At 47.3% G+C, this 21,888-nt stretch overlaps 1 protein-coding gene across 7 annotated transcripts in view; it reads left to right on the top strand.

The window, feature by feature from the left end:
- LOC140427057 (uncharacterized) overlaps nt 1-21,888 on the top strand; it is a 202,681-nt gene that overhangs the window by 124,034 nt on the left and 56,759 nt on the right. For 6 of the 7 annotated variants that reach the window (XM_072512517.1, XM_072512516.1, XM_072512514.1 and 3 more), the window contains exons 11-12: nt 12,120-12,226; nt 15,219-15,265. In XM_072512517.1, the coding sequence (XP_072368618.1) occupies nt 12,120-12,226; nt 15,219-15,265 (154 nt within the window). The remainder of the gene's footprint in view (nt 1-12,119; nt 12,227-15,218; nt 15,266-21,888) is intronic. The other variant, XM_072512513.1, reaches the window with a different exon arrangement.

The raw sequence follows: 21,888 nt of genomic DNA, 5'->3' as shown, positions 1-21,888 counted from the left end.
TGTTTTTTTCTGCCTACCCACTTAATTGGCGGCCACCCATAAAATTCAGAAGTCCCGCCACCGACATGTCTTTCCTCCCAGTGTCAGACTGTCAGTTAAAAGTCCGTTCATTGTTCCAATTCAAGATGGTGAGTGACTTGGAGGGGAACTTGCAGGTGGAGATGTTCCCATGCATCTGGTTCCCTTCTCCTAGATACTAGAGCTTGCGGGGTTGGAAGGTGCTCTCCAAGGAACACTGCACTGCATCGTGTACATAGAACATAGAACAATACAGCGCAGTACAGGCCCTTCGGCCCACGATGTTGCACCGAAACAAAAGCCATCTAACCTACACTATGCCATTATCATCCATATGTTTATCCAATAAACTTTTAAATGCCCTCAATGTTGGCGAGTTCACTACTGTAGCAGGTAGGGCATTCCACGGCCTCACTACTCTTTGCGTAAAGAACCTACCTCTGACCTCTGTCCTATATCTATTACCCCTCAGTTTAAAGTTATGTCCCCTCGTGCCAGCCATATCCATCCGCGGGAGAAGGCTCTCACTGTCCACCCTATCCAACCCCCTGATCATTTTGTATGCCTCTATTAAGTCTCCTCTTAACCTTCTTCTCTCCAACGAAAACAACCTCAAGTCCATCAGCCTTTCCTCATAAGATTGTCCCTCCATACCAGGCAACATCCTGGTAAATCTCCTCTGCACCCGCTCCAAAGCCTCCACGTCCTTCCTATAATGCGGTGACCAGAACTGTACGCAATACTCCAAATGCGGCCGTACCAGAGTTCTGTACAGCTGCAACATGACCTCCCGACTCCGGAACTCAATCCCTCTACCAATAAAGGCCAACACTCCATAGGCCTTCTTCACAACCCTATCAACCTGGGTGGCAACTTTCAGGGATCTATGTACATGGACACCTAGATCCCTCTGCTCATCCACACTTTCAAGAACTTTACCATTAGCCAAATATTCCGCATTCCTGTTATTCCTTCCAAAGTGAACCACCTCACACTTCTCTACATTAAACTCCATTTGCCACCTCTCAGCCCAGCTCTGCAGCTTATCTATATCCCTCTGTAACCTGCTACATCCTTCCACACTATCGACAACACCACCGACTTTAGTATCGTCTGCAAATTTACTCACCCACCCTTCTGCGCCTTCCTCTAGGTCATTGATAAAAATGACAAACAGCAACGGCCCCAGAACAGATCCTTGTGGTACTCCACTTGTGACTGTACTCCATTCTGAACATTTCACATCAACCACCACCCTCTGTCTTCTTTCAGCTAGCCAATTTCTGATCCACATCTCTAAATCACCCTCAATCCCCAGCCTCCGTATTTTTTGCAATAGCCTACCGTGGGGAACCTTATCAAACGCTTTGCTGAAATCCATATACACCACATCAACTGCTCTACCCTCGTCTACCTGTTCAGTGACCTTCTCAAAGAACTCAATAAGGTTTGTGAGGCATGACCTACCCTTCACAAAGCCATGCTGACTATCCCTGATCATATTATTCCTATCTAGATGATTATAAATCTTGTCTCTTATAATCCCCTCCAAGACTTTACCCACTACAGACGTGAGGCTCACCGGTCTATAGTTGCCGGGGTTGTCTCTGCTCCCCTTTTTGAACAAAGGGACCACATTTGCTGTCCTCCAGTCCTCTGGCACTATTCCTGTAGCCAATGATGACATAAAAATCAAAGCCAAAGGTCCAGCAATCTCTTCCCTGGCCTCCCAGAGAATCCTAGGATAAATCCCATCAGGTCCCGGGGACTTATCTATTTTCAGCCTGTCCAGAATTGCCAACACCTCTTCCCTACGTACCTCAATGCCATCTATTCTATTAGCCTGGGGCTCAGCATTCTCCTCCACAACATTATCTTTTTCCTGAGTGAATACTGACGAAAAATATTCATTTAGTATCTCGCCTATCTCTTCAGACTCCACACACAATTTCCCATCCCTGTCCTTGACTGGTTCTACTCTTTCCCTAGTCATTCGCTTATTCCTGACATACCTATAGAAAGCTTTTGGGTTTTCCTTGATCCTTCCTGCCAAATACTTCTCATGTCCCCTCCTTGCTCGTCTTAGCTCTCTCTTTAGATCCTTCCTCGCTACCTTGTAACTATCCATCGCCCCAACCGAAACTTCACACCTCATCTTCACATAGGCCTCCTTCTTCCTCTTAACAAGAGATTCCACTTCCTTGGTAAACCACGGTTCCCTCGCTCGACGCCTTCCTCCCTGTCTGACCGGTACATACTTATCAAGAACACGCAGTAGCTGCTCCTTGAACAAGCCCCACTTATCCAGTGTGCCCAACACTTGCAGCCTACTTCTCCACCTTATCCCCCCCAAGTCACGTCACCGAATTGTGGTCACTGTCCCCAAAGTGCTCTCCTACCTCCAAATCCAACACCTGGCCTGGTTCATTACCCAAAACCAAATCCAACGTGGCCTCGCCTCTTGTTGGCCTGTCAACATATTGTTTCAGGAAACCCTCCTGCACACACTGTACAAAAAACGACCCATCTATTGTACTCAAACTATATCTTTTCCAGTCAATATTTGGAAAGTTAAAGTCTCCCATAATAACTACCCTGTTACTTTCGCTCTTATCCAGGATCATCCTCGCCATCCTTTCCTCTACATCCCTAGAACTATTTGAAGGCCTATAGAAAACTCCCAACAGGGTGACCTCTCCTTTCCTGTTTCTAACCTCAGCCCATACTACCTCGGAAGATGGGTCCCCATCTAGCATCCTCTCCGCCACCGTAATACTGCTCTTGACTAGCAGCGCCACACCTCCCCCTCTTTTGCCTCCTTCTCTGAGCTTACTAAAACACCTAAACCCCGGAACCTGCAACATCTATTCCTGTCCCTGCTCTATCCATGTCTCCGAAATGGCCACAACATCGAAGTCCCAGGTACCAACCCATGCTGCCAGTTCCCCTACCTTATTTCGTATACTCCTGGCATTGAAGTAGACACACTTCAAACCACCTACCTGAACACTGGCCCCCTCCTGCGACGTCAAATCTGTGCTCCTGACCTCTATACTCTCATTCTCCCGTACCCTAAAACTACAATCCAGGTTCCCATGCCCCTGCTGCATTAGTTTAAACCCCCCCAAAGAGCACTAACAAATCTCCCCCCCAGGATATTTGTGCCCCTCAGGTTCAGATGTAGACCATCCTGTCTGTAGAGGTCCCACCTTCCCCAGAAAGAGCCCCAGTTATCCAGAAATCTGAATCCCTCCCGCCTGCACCATCCCTGTAGCACGTGTTTAATTGCTCTCTCTCCCTATTCCTCATCTCATTATCACGTGGCACGGGCAACAACCCAGAGATAACAACTCTGTTTGTTCTAGTTCTGAGCTTCCATCCTAGCTCCCTGAAAGCCTGCCTGACATCCTTGTCCCCTTTCCTACCTATGTCGTTAGTGCCAATGTGGACCACGACTTGGGGCTGCTCCCCCTCCCCCTTAAGGACCCGGAAAACACGATCCGAGACATCACGTACCCTTGCACCTGGGAGGCAACATACCAAACGTGAGTCTCTCACGCTCCCACAAAATCTCCTATCTGTGCCCCTGACTATAGAGTCCCCAATTACTAATGCTCTGCTCCTCTCCCCCCTTCCCTTCTGAGCAACAGGGACAGACTCCGTGCCAGAGGCCCGTACCCCATGGCTTACCCCTGGTAAGTCCCCCCCCCCACAAGTATCCAAAGCGGTATAAAAACGACCGCAGGGGATCCCTGCACTGACTGCTTTTTCCCAGTCCCTCTTACAGTTACCCACCTATCTCCAATCTTTGGTGTAACTAATTCCCTGAAGCTGCTATCTATGACCCCTTCTGCCTCCCGAATGATCCGAAGTTCTTCCAACTCCAGCTCCAGTTCCCTAACTCGGTCTTGGAGGAGCTGGAGATGGCAGCACTTCCTGCAGGTAAAATCAGCAGGGACACTAACTGCATCCCTCACCTCAAACATCCTGCAGGAGGAATATTGCACTCCCTTCCCTGCCATTCCTCTAACTTTCTACCAAGATCTGGCTAACAACTAAATTAAATTTTTTATAAAAAATAATAATAATATAATAAAATATGGTACTCACCTCAGACCAATGGGTTTTATTATTAGGTTAGAGGAGGAGGGCGGGTGGGAGACAGTACACGTGTAGTGTCTCGGGTTTCCTCTCCACCAGAATTTATTGTTGAGGGTCTTCCCAGACGTCCGCGGGTCGACTTCCTGTTCCCGCCTAAAACACTAATTTTAAAAAAAATAAAATAAATTCTCAGCTCCTGCTGAAATTGACTAACCAGCCAGCTCCACTCCCACCAAAATCGACTGGCCTGCCCCTGCAAAGACAAGTGCTTTTAAAGGACAGACTTACCTCCCAGCAACCACTTCCGCACTGCTCCCGCTGAAACTGACTCACCAGCTGTTCTCACGCCGAAATCGACTGGCCTGCCCCTGCAAAGACAAATGCTTTTAAAGGACAGACTTACCTCCCAGCAACCACTTCCGCACTGCTCCCGCTGAAACTGACTCACCAGCTGTTCTCACGCCGAAATCGACAGGCCTGCCCCTGCAAAGACAAGTGCTTTTAAAGGACAGACTTACCTCCCAGCAACCACTTCCGCACTGCTCCCGCTGAAACTGACTCACCAGCTGTTCTCCCGCCGAAATCGACTGGCCTGCCCCTGCAAAGACAAGTGCTTTTAAAGGACAGACTTACCTCCCAGCAACCACTTCCGCACTGCTCCCGCTGAAACTGACTCACCAGCTGTTCTCCCGCCGAAATCGACTGGGGTGTAGTGGGTGATGTGGTTGAGAATTTTGAATGTTGTTGAGTAGATTTTGGCTAATACTCCATGCAGCAGCCATTTGCTTTGGCTACTTGGTTGGATAATTTAAAACTGGCTAATTCATAGATTCTGACGAAAGAAAATATTTCCAAACATAGTCAATGATGTATTGGGTGTTCTGGATCACAAACAGGTCACCAACACTGGAAGTGGTGCAACTCTATTTTATTATAAGGTTATCTATATTAACATACTTGAACTGTGGGTAAATGCAATACCAGCTTTAACTGTATTGATTTGACCCTTGCCTAGTCCTAACCAGGTGATGCACTCAGCACATGGTGAATGTCTGTGTTGCAGGCTGTGAGCTCTGTGCTCTGAGCTGGCTGCTGCTAGAATGAGCGGGAACTCTCCTGTCCCCTGTCTTTATAGTGCGTGTGCTCTCACTGGTGATTGGCTGTGGTGTTGTGTATGCTGATTGGTCCCACTGCATGTCCATCATTGTGTGTGTGTGTCTGCACCATATTATGACAGTCAAGATCTGCTATTTTTCAGCTGATACCTATCTAACTCCCTACCTGCCAAAGGCACATTTCAACCTCCACTGCACTGTTGTTGGTGATGAAAGGGTTATAGATGGAGCTTCCAAAAGCATCTATCTCCAGTGGAGACTTACTTGTGGTTGCTGTCGTGCTGCCAGTATTTGCTGTTATCTCATTTTGGTCTATTTCAATATATTTTATTTTAACGATGAATTCACTTGTAAAGTTTACAAAGTGAAGAATAATTTACATTATAAAATGAGGAATGGGTCTTAAGATTCAATCTAAGTTCCATTAAGGGTTCCAAATGTTTATCCAACAGCCGTACAGAACAGCAATATCCAAGGCTTGATATTTAATCTGGGTAAACATGTTACAACTGGCATCCACACCCTCTAGAATATAGAACATAGAATATTACAGCGCAGTACAGGCCCTTCGGCCCTCGATGTTGCGCCGACCTATGAAATCACTCTAAAGCCCATCGACACTATTCCCTTATCGTCCATATGTCTATCCAATGACCATTTGAATGCCCTTAGTGTTGGCGAGTCCACTACTGTTGCAGACAGGGCATTCCACGCCCTTACTACTCTCTGAGTGAAGAACCTACCTCTGACATCTGTCCTATATCTATCTCCCCTCAATTTAAAGCTATGTCCCCTTGTGCTAGACATCACCATCCGAGGAAAAAGGCTCTCACTGTCCACCCTATCCAATCCTCTGATCATCTTGTATGCCTCAATTAAGTCACCTCTTAACCTTCTCTCTAACAAAAACAGCCTCAAGTCCCTCAGCCTTTCCTCATAAGATCTTCCCTCCATACCAGGCAACATCCTGGTAAATCTCCTCTGCACCCTTTCCAATGCTTCCACATCCTTCCTATAATGCGGCGACCAGAATTGCACGCAATACTCCAAATGCGGCTGCACCAGAGTTTTGTACAGCTGCAACATGACCTCATGGCTCCGAAACTCAATCTCTCTACCAATAAAAGCTAACACACCGTACGCCTTCTGAACAACCCTCTCAACCTGGGTGGCAACTTTCAGGGATCTATGTACATGGACACCGAGATATCTCTGCTCATCCACACTGCCAAGAATCTTACCATTAGCCCAGTACTCTGTCTTACTGTTATTCCTTCTAGTTAGTGAAGACTAGACGAACATAAGATCATGAGAAATAGGAACAGAGTAGGCCATTCAGCCCATCAAATCAGCTCTGCTATTTAATAAGACCGTGGCTGATCTAATACTCACTAAAAACCTATCGATCTCAGCCTTGAAAATATTTAAGGGCTCTGCCTCCACAGCTTCCTGGAGTAAAGAATTCCAAAGATTCACCACTCTTTAAGAGAACAAATTCTTCCTCAAATCCATCTTAAATCAACATCTCCTTATCCTTATGCCCTCTGGTCCTACACTCTCCCATGAGTGGAAACACCCTCCCAACATTTACCCTGTTTAACTCCCTAAGAATCATATCATATCATATCTCCTCTCATTCTTCTGAACTCCAAGGAGTACACACCCAACCTATTTAATCTTTCCTCATATGGCAGTCCCTCCACACCCTGGATCATCTGATTAAACCTCCTCTCTATTGCTTCCAATTCTATATATTTTCTTAAATAAGGGACCAAACTGTACAGAGTATTCTAAATGTTCTCTCACTAGCACCTTGTACAGTTGCAGCAACACCTCTATACTTTTGTACTCTAGCCTCCTTGAAATAAAAGCCAGCATTTCATTTGCCTTCCCTTACGTCTTCACCTGTATGCTAGCTTTCTGGGTTTTATGAGCAAAAAACCCCCAAGTCCCTTTGTGCTAAAACTTTCTGCAGTCTCTCTCCATTTAAATAGTAAACCACCTTCTCATTATTCCTTCCAAAATGAACAATCTCGCATTTTCCCACACTGAATTCCATTTGCTAGTTTTCTGGCAATATCTCTGTAAACTATTTATATCGTCCTTATAACCTTTCTTCCCTCCCATTTTTGAATTATCCACACATTTGGCCACAGTACACTCTGTCCCTTCCTCCCAGCATTGATCTCTGTGGCATTCCACTGGTTATTGTCCTCCAACCTGAGAAAGACCCCCTTATCGCTACTTGCTACTTCCTGTTAATTAGCCAATCCTCGATCCATGCCAGAATATTACCTCCAATACCATCACCTTCTATTTTGTGTGGCACCTTATCAAATGCTTTTTAAAAATCCAGATATACAATATCAACTGGTTCTCCTCTGTCTACTCTGGCTGATACCTCTTCAAAGAGCTCTGTCTGAACTTCATGGACAGCCCGATAGCACAGTGGTTAGCACAGTACTTCATAGTTCCAGGGTCTCAGGTTCAATTCCTGGCTTGGGTCACTGTCTGTGCGGACTCTGCACGTTCTCCCCATGTCTGCATGGGTTTCCTCCGGGTGCTCCGGTTTACTCCCACAGTCTGAAGATGTGCAGGTTAGATGGATTGGCCAAGCTAAATTGCTCTTAGTGTCCAGAAAGGTTAGGAGGAGTTACTGGGTTACAGGGATATGGTGGAGGTGTGGGCTTAAGTAGGGCTCTCTTCCCAAGGGCCGGTGCAGACCCGATGGGCCTAATGGCTTCCTTCTGCACTGTAAATTCTATGATAATTCTATGAGATTTTCAGACATGATTTTTACTTCATGAAACCATGCTAACTCTGCTTGATTAGATTATGACTTCCCAAATGCACTGCAGTTCTCCACTTAATAATCCATTCTAATAATTTTCCAATAATTAAAGTTAGACTAACTAACCTGTAGCCTCCTGTATTTTCTCTCCTTCCCTTTTTGAACAAGGGTACCACACTGGCAGTTTTCCCAATCTTTAGCACAGAATCCAAGGATTGTTGGAAAATGACTACCAAGCATCCAGGATCTCTGTAGCTTACCTCCTGTAAAATCCTGGAGTGCAAACCATCAGAGCCAGAGGACTTGTCAGCCTTTAACTCCATTAGTTTGCCTAACACTAATTCACTGGTGATGGTGACTGTATTTAATTCCTCCCTTGGGAATCTTGTGGCATCCTCTACTGTAAAGACCATTGTAAAATATCTATTTAACTCCTCTGCCATTTCTTTGTTCCTCATAATTACTTCCCCAATTTCATTCTCTCAAGGGCTAACATTTTCTTTTACTTCTCTCTTTCTTTTAAAGTTAAAGTAAAGTAATCTTTATTCTCACAAGTAGGCTTACATTTAACACCGCAAAAGCCCCTAGTCGCCACATTCCGGTGCCTGTTCGGGTACACACAGAGAGAATTCAGAATGTCCAAAGTACCTAAAAGCACATCTTGAGGAACTTGTGAGAGGAAACTGGAGCACCTGGAGGAAACCCACGCAGAGCAGTTGATGTGGTGTATATGGATTTCAGCAAAGCGTTTGATAAGGTTCCCCACGGTAGGCTATTGCAAAAAATACGGAGGCTGGGGATTGAGGGTGATTTAGAGATGTGGATCAGAAATTGGCTAGCTGAAAGAAGACAGAGGGTGGTGGTTGATGTGAAATGTTCAGAATGAAGTACAGTCACAAGTGGAGTACCACAAGGATCTGTTCTGGGGCCGTTGCTGTTTGTCATTTTTATCAATGACCTAGAGGAAGGCGCAGAAGGGTGGGTGAGTAAATTTGCAGACGATACTAAAGTCGGTGGTGTTGTCGATAGTGTGGAAGGATGTAGCAGGTTACAGAGGGATATAGATAAGCTGCAGAGCTGGGCTGAGAGGTGGCAAATGGAGTTTAATGTAGAGAAGTGTGAGGTGATTCACTTTGGAAGGAATAACAGGAATGCGGAATATTTGGCTAATGGTAAAGTTCTTGAAAGTGTGGATGAGCAGAGGGATCTAGGTGTCCATGTACATAGATCCCTGAAAGTTGCCACCCAGGTTGATAGGGTTGTGAAGAAGGCCTATGGAGTGTTGGCCTTTATTGGTAGAGGGATTGAGTTCCGGATTCGGGAGGTCATGTTGCAGCTGTACAGAACTCTGGTACGGCCGCATTTGGAGTATTGCGTACAGTTCTGGTCACCGCATTATAGGAAGGACGTGGAGGCTTTGGAGCGGGTGCAGAGGAGATTTACCAGGATGTTGCCTGGTATGGAGGGAAAATCTTATGAGGAAAGGCTGATGGACTTGAGGTTGTTTTCGTTGGAGAGAAGAAGGTTAAGAGGAGACTTAATAGAGGCATACAAAATGATCAGGGGGTTGGATAGGGTGGACAGTGAGAGCCTTCTCCCGCGGATGGATATGGCTGGCACGAGGGGACATAACTTTAAACTGAGGGGTAATAGATACAGGACAGAGGTCAGAGGTAGGTTCTTTACGCAAAGAGTAGTGAGGCCGTGGAATGCCCTACCTGCTACAGTAGTGAACTCGCCAACATTGAGGGCATTTAAAAGTTTATTGGATAAACATATGGATGATAATGGCATAGTGTAGGTTAGATGGCTTTTGTTTCGGTGCAACATCGTGGGCCGAAGGGCCTGTACTGCGCTGTATTGTTCTATGTTCTATGTAGATACGAGGAGAACCTGCAGACTCCACACAGTGACCCAAGCCAGGAATCGAACCTGGGACCCTGGAGCTGTGCAGCAGCAGTGCTACCCACTGTGCTGCCGTGCTGGCCTAGGGTGTGACCACCTCTCTAAATGTGCTATCCATGACACTTCCTGCACACACGTTCATCATGGACACTGAAAGTCAGGGTTTTTATTCTTGCTCAGCATCCACCAGCCTCTGCAATTACTGCGTTTATTATTTACCTCAGCTATGATGGTCCATGCTTTGAATAGTTTAACAGCACACAAAGACGAATCCACGTATTGACAATGCCTGCTTGAATGAGACATCATAGGATGGCTGGCAGCTGAGATAAAATACCCTGCCAATTAATTGTTGCTTTAGGAAGGGGAGGGGATTTGACAGATAAAATTGGCAGGAACGGGAATGCCTCCAGCCACAAAGAATTGCAATTTCCTCCAATGTGACTAATAAAGTTGGTGGAAGTAGAAAATGGATAAACTGGCCTCGTAATTACTCAGGCTTTTGCCTTCACATTAGCAACCAGAATCTAGGAGACACCAGGGCAGGGAAATTGGTTTTGCACAGGGAACTGGTGGGAGTGGGCAGCGTGCCTAAAATTGGTCCTCGTAGATATGTTCTGAGGCTCATCCATATTGAGCTTCTGGCCCACAAAGAAGTGACTGTGGTGCCAGTCAGGCAGCCCAATGTGGCTGGTCAGTCGGAGTCCTGGCAAATTATGCCAACTCCTGTGCAGCGGAGGTGAATGGGAAGGGAGTGAGCGCAGGCTGGCAGCGGCCTACAGGACTCCTGCTTCAATATTAGCAGTTTGAAAAAAATGTTACTTAACGTTTTGTCGGTGACTCCACGAGTTCATTTTCAACGTCAGAGAAATGCTCAGAATGTATGGCATGTTTGGCAGCTGACGCACTCCAGGGGAAGATCTCTCGCCCAGAGACTGCTACCAACATCACTTACTTTTGTACCCCAAAGAACACCACATAAATGGGGAGCAGGTGCTCAGTGGTAATTACTTTTCATCGCATATCATCCAAAATCGAAGTATGATCTGTAAAAACCTAGATTTGGACCATCTGAAATCGTAGGGACTACGGAACAAAGATCCTCATTGTTTATTGAACTTGGACTTGCTACTTTCTCCATTGTTGCCAAATTAACTAGATATGGCAGTTATTAATTATAATATTGCTTTTCAGAGTCGCCAGATATCAAATGATACCACCACAAGGCTTTACCTGATATTGATCAAAGACCAAACAAGCAGTTAGTCAGTTCAAGTTCAAAGATAGTTTATTTACACATAAGGATTACTTCGACATGCAACGTAAAAAACTACAAGTTAAACTACACCTAACAACTACAATAACATATACTTAACTTCAGGGCATACGGCTCTTTGCAGGTGAACAAGGCCTTTGTTCGGATCTTGCGTGGCTGGGTAGAAGAAGTGGCTTCGTTTCTGCTGGGCTCATCCGTCTGGTAGCGATCATTGGTATTGAACTTATCTTCTGGTCGTAATGCTACATTTGGTTTTAGGCGTAGCCCGGGGCCAAGAGAGACTGGACACATGGCTGTGTCTCTTTTTATCCCTCTGGGATTTTGCGCTCTTTGGGGCGGTCCTTAGCTTTGGACCCAATAATTCAACAGGCTTCGATCACTGCCTTCGATTTTGGCCAATAAAGGGGCAGGTGCCTTGATGGCTGGGAGTATTCTGAGCGGTCATTGACCTTGGCTGTTTGGGCTTTCTTAGCAAAGGGAATGGCGCCGGTTCGTCTGCATCTGTATCGGTTACCTGAGTTCAGTCCTTTTGTTCTGGGGAAATGGGCCATTAGAATGCAAACGAGCGGGGATCTCGATCGCGTCTAGCTATCTGGGTTGCAAATACTTACACAAGCTCTGAGTGTGTCTGAGTCCTGGGTTGGCCATAATTCCCATGGTCCTTTGCAAGTGGCCATCTGAGATGGCTACACCAATTCATCAAACATGTTGACTATTAAAATTCAATCAGTTACCTCCCCACAGAGCGAAATTCCAAATAACGTGAGGAAACTGACATTATGACAAAGTAACTTTTATTCTGGAATGTTCCTATTGCTCCTAATTAGTCACATTTCAAAGAGCGCAATTGTATTTTAATCAATGGCAGCATAATTAAATGACAGTTGATTTGATATGTTCTTGCTTCATCCAGAAGAACTGGCTGATGTACGCAAACTTCCAGATGTCAATCAAAGATTTCAGTCCCCAAAGCAAAACACGCCAGAGGAGCCATGGGATTCAAGTCAGCCACTAAAAACGGTAATGGCACACTCCGTTGTAGGTTGAATACCTTTAGCAGCTTTTACACTTTGAATCTGTTGCTATTTGTCATGATTGCTGCAAAAGGAATTCTGTGAAAATGATTTATTCTGCACCATGTAAATTTTGAAGAATGGACAAATGACAATACTCCCCAGGATGAATGATAACATTTGGCAAAACAATGTTCTGTGAGACCCTGTACTTCTTTGCATCTCCAGTTTAATATTCTGTTGGGTTATCCAATGATGGCAGAAGTGTGGCAGCATCATTCAAGATTTTAGAGAAAGAATAATATGCTACAAAGTAAGAGAAACTAGGTGGATGGCAAGTGATGACAGACAGCGATCCCAATTTTAAATTTCCACCCCCCCCCCACTTTTTTGGTTTCTGCCAATTAAAATGAGACTGGTCACTTAGCACCTTCGATGCCACGTCATTGCTGATCTTTACCTGTTCTTCTGAGCATGTCAGTGAGACAACAGCAATATCCTTCTGAACATACGAACATATGATATAAGAGCAAAGAAAGGCCATTCTGCCCTTCAAGCCTGCTCTGCCATTGTATACAATCATGGCTAGTCTGTTTCAAATTCCGCATTCCCATCAACTCTGATAACCTTTGATTCCCATGCCTAAAAATAATCTATCTACCTCCGCCTTAAGAATATTCAGTGACCGAGCCTCCACTGCTTTCTGAGGCAGAGAATTCCAAAGCCGTACAACCCTCTGAGAGTTAAAACCTCTCTTCAACTCTGTCCTAAAAGGGAGAGCCCTAATTTTAAAACTTTGCCTCATAGTTCTGGACTCACCCACAAGAGGAAACATCCTTTCCACATTCATCTTGTCAAGACTGTTCAGGATCTTATAGAATCTCATAGAATTCCTGCAGTGCAGAAGGAGGCCATTTGGTCCATCAGGTCTGCACCGACCCTCTGAAAGAGCACCCCACCCAGGCCCAAGCTTCCGCCCCATCCCCATAACCCACCTCAACCTTTGGACACGAAGGGGCAATTTAGCATGGACAATCCATCTAACCTACAAATCTTTGGACTGAGGGAGGAAACCAGAGCACCCGGAGGAAACCCACGCAGACACATAGAGAATGTGCAAACTCCACACAGACAGTCACCCGAGGTCGGAATGAAATCTGGGTCCTTGGAGCAATGAGGCAGCAGTGCTAACCACTGTGCCGCCGTGCTTATACTCATCTTATATGCTTCAAGAAAGTCACCCCTCACTCTTCTAAGCTCCAGCGAAGTTCTTTCAATATACTTATAAGATCCAATTATGTCAATTAAGGGCAAATTGTGGGCCAGAAAAGATTTTCTGAAAGCTTTTTATAAAGTCCCACATAAGAGGTCAGTGTGCAAGATTAAGGCTCATGGGACTGGGGGTAAAATATTGCCATGGCCAATATTTAGCAGACAGGAAACAGAGTAGAACTAAATGGGCCTTTTTCGGAGTGGTAGGAGGTGACTAGTGGGGTCCTGCAGGGATCAGTGCTTGGGCCCCAGATAGTCACAATATATATCAATGATTTGGATGAGGGAACTATAAGTAACATTTTTTTTTAAAATTAAGATACCCAATTATTACATTTTTTTTCAATTAAGGAGTAATTTAGCGTGGCCAATCCACCTAACCTGCACATCTTTGGGTTGTGGGGGTGAAACCCAAGCAGGCACGGGGAGAATGTACAAACTCCATACTGACAGTGACCCAGGGCCGGAATTCGAACCCGGGTCCTCAGTGCCGTAGGCAGCAGTGCTAACCACTGTGCTATGTGCCGCCCCAAAGTAATATTTCGAAGTTTACTGTTGACACAATACTTGGTGGAAAGGTAAGGATGCTAAGAGGCTTTAAAATGATTTAGACACATTCAGTAAGTGGACAAATATGTGGCAGCTGCAGCATAACATACTGTGTACGTTCCCTTGGCCGCAGAAAAATATTTTTCACTGTACTTCGGTACATCTGACAATAAATCAATCATTCAATAAATGTGAAGTTAAGCACTTTGAATGGGAGAAACAGAATGGCAGAGTATTATTTAAATGGTTACAGATTGGGAAATGTTGACGTACAAAGGGACCTGGGGCAGGATTAATTCTTAATATCTATGGAAGGCATCAACTCTGAAAACTATTTCAGCATTGTGGAGATATTAGAAAACTATTAAAATACAAATTTAATACTGAAAAAATCAAGCATGAGTTTGTTGACGTGGCATTCATATCTATCATAGAATAAAGCAGATTTTACTTATTGCACCTTTCCTTCGCAATCAAAAACAACAAATAATTATACAAAAGAGTGAATAATACTCATCATTAAAATTTCCCCAAGACTTTGTAAACATTCTTATGGTTCTGAATGGCCACAAGCAAAACCAAAGTAGGATAGAATGGCATGTTTTTTGTCAGGGGTAAAATGGGGGCAAAGCATGCCAATTTAACAGTGGCACATTCTTCACTAAATCCGCAGTATTGGTCCCACATGTCAACCTTTTTTTAGATTTCCCAATCAAATGCTTAGGCCCCTTAAATACATAACTTATAGGCCTACTGCAAGATAAAGGGCCCCTTTAAGAAATTAGCTGAAGCTAAGCTGGGCATGTGATGGGCCATGTTGGCTGCAGACTGTCCAGCAACCCTGACTCCATCTCAATCACTACCCAACAGCAGGCAAGGACAATCTCAAGCTGGGAATGGATAGGAGTTCTCCTCTGACTGCGTAGGAATTGGGTTCAACATCGTGCCCCATAGCCCACTCCAATCCCCCACCCTGGAACTGACCTGAGGGCCTTTGTCAGCGAGACAGGTAGTCCGAGATTATTGCCTTTGCTCAGATAATTTGCCTGTGGTGGTGACTAACTCCTTGGTTCAGGCAAGTGACACATGGCACCACCCCAGACTAATTTCTCAGCCAGTTTATCGAACAATTCCAACATTAAAGAGCTTATCCTTTATTTTTGAATTTTATTTTTCAGGAATTGACTGTAAGAGTGAAATATGACTTCCAAGGTCAAACATCAAAGTGAGTTTCAATTAATCTATTGTTATTCGAATAATCTCTAATTTGCTATTTCCAAGTAATGAATTAATCATAGTTGCGGAGAGCGAAACGTCCCGAATATTAAACATTCAAAAAGGTTTCCGGACCAGAATGTAGAATTGTATGAAAGAACATTTTATAGTTTATACCTTCAGCATTTCCGTTTTCAGCACTTCACTCAAAGAATTAAAACATTTGCATTTCCAATGATCTATAATCTAAAATCAGAAATACTTTTCACAGAATTTTATTATTAGTAAATCTGCTAAGATTCATCTCTTCGACTGAAATAAGTATCTAATTGAACTAAAAATATGTAATATTTTCGAACAAATAGTGGATTCCACACCAAGTTATTTATATCTTCTGCTTTTTAAACAAAAAGCTTAAGTTGTCCTCCTACTGCTTTTTGTCATTTTGTTCTTGAGATGCGGCAACACTGTCAACTCCCCATTTAATGCCCATTGATATTTGTCCTGACAAGGTATTGGAAAGCCTGCTGCGCGGCCTGCTACAGTCATTGTGGTGATGGTCCCCATAATAGTGGCCAGTAGAAATCAATAGATTGTTTTCTGATGTTGCAGTAGGTCTGCTATTGAATGAAGGGGCAGACTTTAAACACCATTAATCAGTAGGTAAACCAACCATTCGAACCCAATGCCAAGGATGATACAATGACATGAGAATGCGTCCTCAGCTTCAGGAGCTTGGAATAAAGTGAGAAGTATTGAAGGAAGACCAACTATGTGAGAAGTAAAAACAGTTCAAAAATTCTTGAGATGACAACTTAGAGCGTTAAAAGTTAATTAGTGTGGTGGTATGTATTAGGGGTAGTATGGTACCTGTGATGCCGAGAGACTATTGGTAGACAATCACTGGGTCCTGATTGGATCAGCCGCCTGCTGGCTCCACCCAGTAAGGCTGAGTATAAGAACCACGGTTCTCCCAGCAGCCGCATTCGGTAACTGAGCTGCTGGGGAACAAGCCTGCTTAATAAAGCCTTTCATTGACTTCATCTCTTCTCATCTCGTGAGTAATTGATAGTGCTACAATTTAATAAGCGGACTTAAAAGACTATGGAGCTCCGGATCGCCCCGGAGTGTCTGCGAATCAGCCCCCATGCAGCAAACTCAGCGGCCGTATTTAAACACTGGCTAGCGTGCTTCGAGGGATACCTCCGAAAGGCCCCCGGCCGGATCACAGAAGACCAGAAAATGCAGGTCCTGCATTCCAGGGTGAGCCCGGAGATCTACACGCTCATCGAAGACGCGGAGGATTTCCCGACGGCGCTCACCATGCTGAAAAGGTGTCTACATTCGGCCCGTAAACCAAATCTACGCACGCCACCAACTCGCGATGAGACGGCAAATCCCCGGAGAATCGCTGGACGAGTTCTACAGCGCGCTGCTAATATTGGGAAGGAACTGCAACTGCCCATCGGTGACTGCAAACGAACATACGGAGCTCCTAAATCAGGGATGCTTTTGTGGCAGGTATGACCTCATTCCAAATTCGCCAGCGACTGCTGGAGAGAGACTCACTAGGGCTCATGGAGGCACGGGCCCTTGCGGCCTCCCTCGATGTGGCCTCACAAAATGCACGCGCTTACGGCCCCGACCGCACGGCAGCCCATTGGGCTCCGTGGACCCCCGCTGCGACCGACTCCCCGGCACCCCCTATCCCCCCGCAAGCCTGCGCGGCCAAAGCACCAGACCACCCGGGGGGCCCCGCTGCTATTTTTGCGGGCAGTCAAATAAGTCTCTTGGCCGACCCCGCTCGGCCATCTGTAAAAGTTGCGGCAAGAAGAGGCACTATTCGGCGGCGTGCCAGTCCCGGGGGGTCACCGCAATCTGCGGGGGAGAACGGGTTCAGCAGACTCAACCCCCCCAACAACCCATGTGCGGCCAACGGGCGCCGCCATTTCGGGTCCCGGACTCCAAGTGGGGAGAATGGGCGCCGCCATCTCATGACCTTCCGGACACGTGCGATCCATGGGCGTGGCCATTTTGTCCGCCCCCGACCGTGTGCGATCCATGGACGCCACCATCTTGGCTGATAGCCAAGGACCCCAGCATGGACGGCTCCACAGGGTCTGAAGAAAACGCCCCGATGCAGCAACCACGACTGGCTTCGGTGACCCTGGACCAGTCGCCGTCCCGGACACTCCAAACGGCAACAACGACGGTACTGGTGAACGGGTACGAAACGCCATGCCTGATCGACTCTGGGAGCACGGAAAGTTTTATCCATCCGGATATGGTAAGATGCTGTTTTCTTTCAATCCATCCGAGTACCCAAAAGATTTTCCTGGCAGCGGGATCCCATTCTGCAGAAATCAAAAGGTTCTGCATAGCGAACCTAACAGTGCAAGGGAGAGAGTTTAAGAATTATCGGCTTTATGTCCTCCCCCACCTCTGCTCTCCCACTCTCCTAGGTTTAGATTTCCAATGTAACCTCCAGAGCTTAACGTTCCAATTCGGCGGCCCTATACCCCCACTCACTATCTGCAGCCTCGCGACCCTCAAGGTTGAACCGCCTTCCTTGTTTGCGAACCTCACCCCGGATTGCAAACCCGTCGCAACTAGGAGCAGACGGTACAGCGCCCCGGACCGAAAGTTTATCCGGTCTGAAGTCCAGTGGCTGCTGAAGGAAGGCATAATCCAGGCCAGCAATAGTCCCTGGAGAGCCCAGGTGGTAGTTGTAAAGACCGGGGAGAAGTAGAGGATGGTCATAGACTATAGTCAAACCATCAATAGGTACACGCAGCTAGATGCGTACCCTCTGCCCCGCATATCCGACATGGTCAATCGGATTGCACAATACAAGGTTTTTTCCACCATGGCCCTTAAGTCCGCATACCATCAGCTCCCCATCTGCCCGAGTGACCGCAAGTACACGGCCTTCTAGGCAGACGGGCGGCTCTACCATTTTTTAAGGGTCCCATTTGGCGTCACTAACGGAGTCCCGGTTTTCCAACGGGAGATGGACCTAATGGTTGACCAGCACGGTTTGCGGGCCACGTTCCCATACCTCGACAATGTAACCATCTGCGGCCATGACCAGCAGGACCACGACGCCAACCTCCGCACATTCCTCCAGACCGCTAACGCACTGAACCTCACCTATAACGAGGAAAAATGCGTGTTTAGCACCGACCGTCTAGCCATCCTTGGCTACGTGGTGCGTAATGGAGTGACAGGCCCCGACCCTGAACACATGCGCCCCCTTATGGAGTTCCCCCTCCCCCACTGCTCCAAAACCCTGAAACGCTGCCTGGGCTTCTTCTCTTATTACGCCCAGTGGGTCCCCAACTACGCAGACAATTCCCCCCCCCCGTTAATCCAGTCCACTACCTTCCCCCTGTCGACAGAGGCCCGCCAGGCCTTCAGCCGCATCAAAGCGGATATCGCAAAGGCCATGATGCACGCAATCGATGAGTCCCTCCCCTTCCAAGTCGAGAGCGACGCATCCGACGTAGCTCTGGCGGCCACTTTCAATCAAGCGGGCAGACCCGTGGCCTTTTTCTCCCGGACCCTCCACGCTTCAGAAATCCGCCACTCCTCAGTGGAAAAGGAAGCCCAAGCCATAGTGGAAGCTGTGCGACATTGGAGGCATTACCTGGCCGGCAGGAGATTCACTCTCCTCACTGACCAACGGTCGGTAGCCTTTATGTTCAATAATGCACAGCGGGGCAAAATCAAGAACGACAAGATCTTGAGGTGGAGGATCGAGCTCTCCACCTATAACTATGAGATTTTGTACCGTCCCGGAAAGCTGAACGAGCCGTCCGATGCCCTATCCAGCGGCACATGTGCCAAAGCACAAGTAGGCTGCCTCCAAGCCCTCCACGAGGACCTCTGCCTCCCGGGGGTCACTTGGTTCTACCACTTTGTGAAGACCCGCTACCTCCCCATCTCTGTTGAGGAGGTCCGAACAGCCACCAGGAACTGCCAAATCTGCGCAGAGTGCAAGCTGCACTTTTTCACGCCAGATAGAGCGCACCTGATAAAGGTTTCCCGACCCTTTGAGCGCCTCAGTCTGGATTTCAAAGGCCCCCTCCACCGACCGCAACACGTACTTCCTAAATGTGGTGGACGAATACTCCCGTTTCCCTTTTGCCATCCCCTGTCCTGACATGACCGCGGCCATGGTCATTAAAGCCCTCTGCACCATCATTACACTGTTCGGTTTCCCCGCATACATCCATAGCGATAGGGGGTCCTCCTTCATGAGTGACGAGCTGCGTCAATTCCTGCTCAGCAAGGGCATTGCCTCGAGCAGGACGACCAGTTACAACCCCCGGTGAAATGGTCAGGTAGAGAGGGAGAACGGTACGGACTGGAAGACCGTCCTACTGGCCCTACGGTCCAGAAGTCTCCCAGTTTCCAGTTGGCAGGAAGTCCTCCCGGATGCCCTCCACTTCATCCGGTCGCTGCTGTGTACCACAACTAATCAAACGCCTCACGAGCGCCTCCTTGTCTTCCCTAGGAAGTCCTCCTCCGGAACATCACTTCCGACCTGGCTGGCAGCCCCAGGACCCATCTTGCTCCGAAAGCATGTGCGGGCGCACAAATCGGACCTGTTGGTCGAGAGGGTTCATCTTCTCCAGGCAAACCCCCAATATGCCTACGTGACATACCCCGACGGCCGACAGGACACGGTCTCCCTGCGGGACCTGGCGCCTGCCGGAACCACACACACCCCCCCAACACCAATCACCCGCTCCCTCCCTCCGGCGCACCCCACGGCCGTTCCCTTCCCGGGTGGATCGGTCCTCCTCCCGTGCCCGCCCAGGAGTAGTGAAACAGGAACAAACAGCGCGACGCTCCCAGAGATGACAGTGCCCGAGCCAGCACCTGCACCAACACCGGGGCTGAGATGATCAACAAGGACGACCAGGGCACCCACTCGACTCGTGGAATCCGCGTGACAAGGCAAAAACCTGTAAATAATTCAATAGCCCAGAAAAGCGGCAGTGTAAATAGTTCACCGTTGAGATCGATGCATAGCACCGTGTTAAGATAATTCCAGTACCTGCTTTGTAAACCCCTACCACCATGCGACCCACCACCACGCCGGGGAGGCTATTGGTAGACAGACACTGGGTCCTGATTGGATCTGCCGCCTGCTGGCTCCACCCAGTAAGGTGGAGTATAAGAACCCGGGTTCTCCCAGCAGCCGCATTCTGTAACTGAGCTGCTGGGGAACAAGTCTGCTTAATAAAGCCTTTGATTGACTTCATCTCGTCTCGTCTCATGAGTAATTGATAGTGCTACAATTAATAAAGCTAATACATCATGGGCAGCACGGTAGCATTGTGGATAGCACAATTGCTTCACAGCTCCAGGGTCTCAGATTCGATTCCGGCTTGGGTCACTGTGCGGAGTCTGCACATCCTCCCCGTGTGTGTGTGGGTTTCCTCCGGGTGCTCCGGTTTCCTCCCACAGTCCAAAGATGTGCAGGTTAGGTGGATTGGCCATGACTAATTGCCCTTAGTGTCCAAAATTGCCCTTTGGGTTGGGTAGGGTTACTGGGTTATGGGGATAGGGTGGAGTGTTGACCTTGGGTGCTCTTTCCAAGAGCCGGTGCAGACTCGATGAGCCAAGTGGCCTCCTTCTGCACTGTATATTCTATGAAATTCTATCACCAAACCAAGGTAATTAAAATTGAAGTAGAAATTGCAAAATAAAGATTCAAGTTGACGATAAAGCTGCCCGGGTGCATTTGTGAGTAAGTAAGGGCTGAATTTGTGTCTCCCTGAGGATGGGATAGCAGGAAGTGGCACAGGGGGGGGAACATAAAGGTACAGTGGGCTGTGCCCATCACTTGCCCACCCCTGTGACTATTTTACCAGCGGCAGGATATGCAACAGACAGCTTGCTTGTTTGTTGGTCAATTGTGCCCCTCAAGTAGCTGATTTGCAGCCACTTAAAGGAGCTCCTGCTACCGCAAAGATTTTATCCGTGATGTGGGAGGAGAGCACAAAGTGACCAGACTGTCAAGTTTTGCCTGGCAGCATTGTGGTTGGTTGGAAACCTCGTACCCATCAGAGGCAATCGTGTAATGGTATTGTCACTGGACTAGTAATCCAGAAATCCAGAGTACTGCTCTGGGGAACCGTGTTCAAATCCCGTCTTGGCAGATGTTGAAATTTTAATTCAATAAAAATCTGGAATTAAAAGTCTAAATGAATCCATTGTCGATTGACATAAAAACCCATCTGGTTCACTATTGTCCTTTAGGGAAGAAAATCTGTCGTCCTTACCTGGTCTGGCCTACATGTGACTCTAGATCATGTGGTTGACTCTTAAATGCTCTCTGGGATGGGCAATAAATGCTGGCCCAACCAGCGATGCCCACATCCCATGGACGAATAAGAAAAAAGGCAGCCTCAAGGTTCCTCCGTGGCATTTCCCCTCCACCCCTACCTTGGCGAGCCTGACCCCACAACGCTGCTTTCCGGGCCTGCCAGCCTGGCCCAGGCAAAACCCTGGACTTGCATAATAGTCCCCGGTCGCTGACAGCTCAACCTGGGCATTGTCTGTGATTCCAGTGGCCACCACTCCCACGGGGCCCATGGGACAAGGGATCTTCCAGCAATTTAA

The sequence above is a fragment of the Scyliorhinus torazame genome, chromosome 7, assembly GCF_047496885.1.
Source record: "Scyliorhinus torazame isolate Kashiwa2021f chromosome 7, sScyTor2.1, whole genome shotgun sequence".
Classification (NCBI taxonomy): Eukaryota; Metazoa; Chordata; class Chondrichthyes; order Carcharhiniformes; family Scyliorhinidae; genus Scyliorhinus; species Scyliorhinus torazame.
The sequence above is the reverse complement of the archived record's forward strand: the minus strand, read 5'-3'. Positions and strand labels throughout refer to the sequence as shown.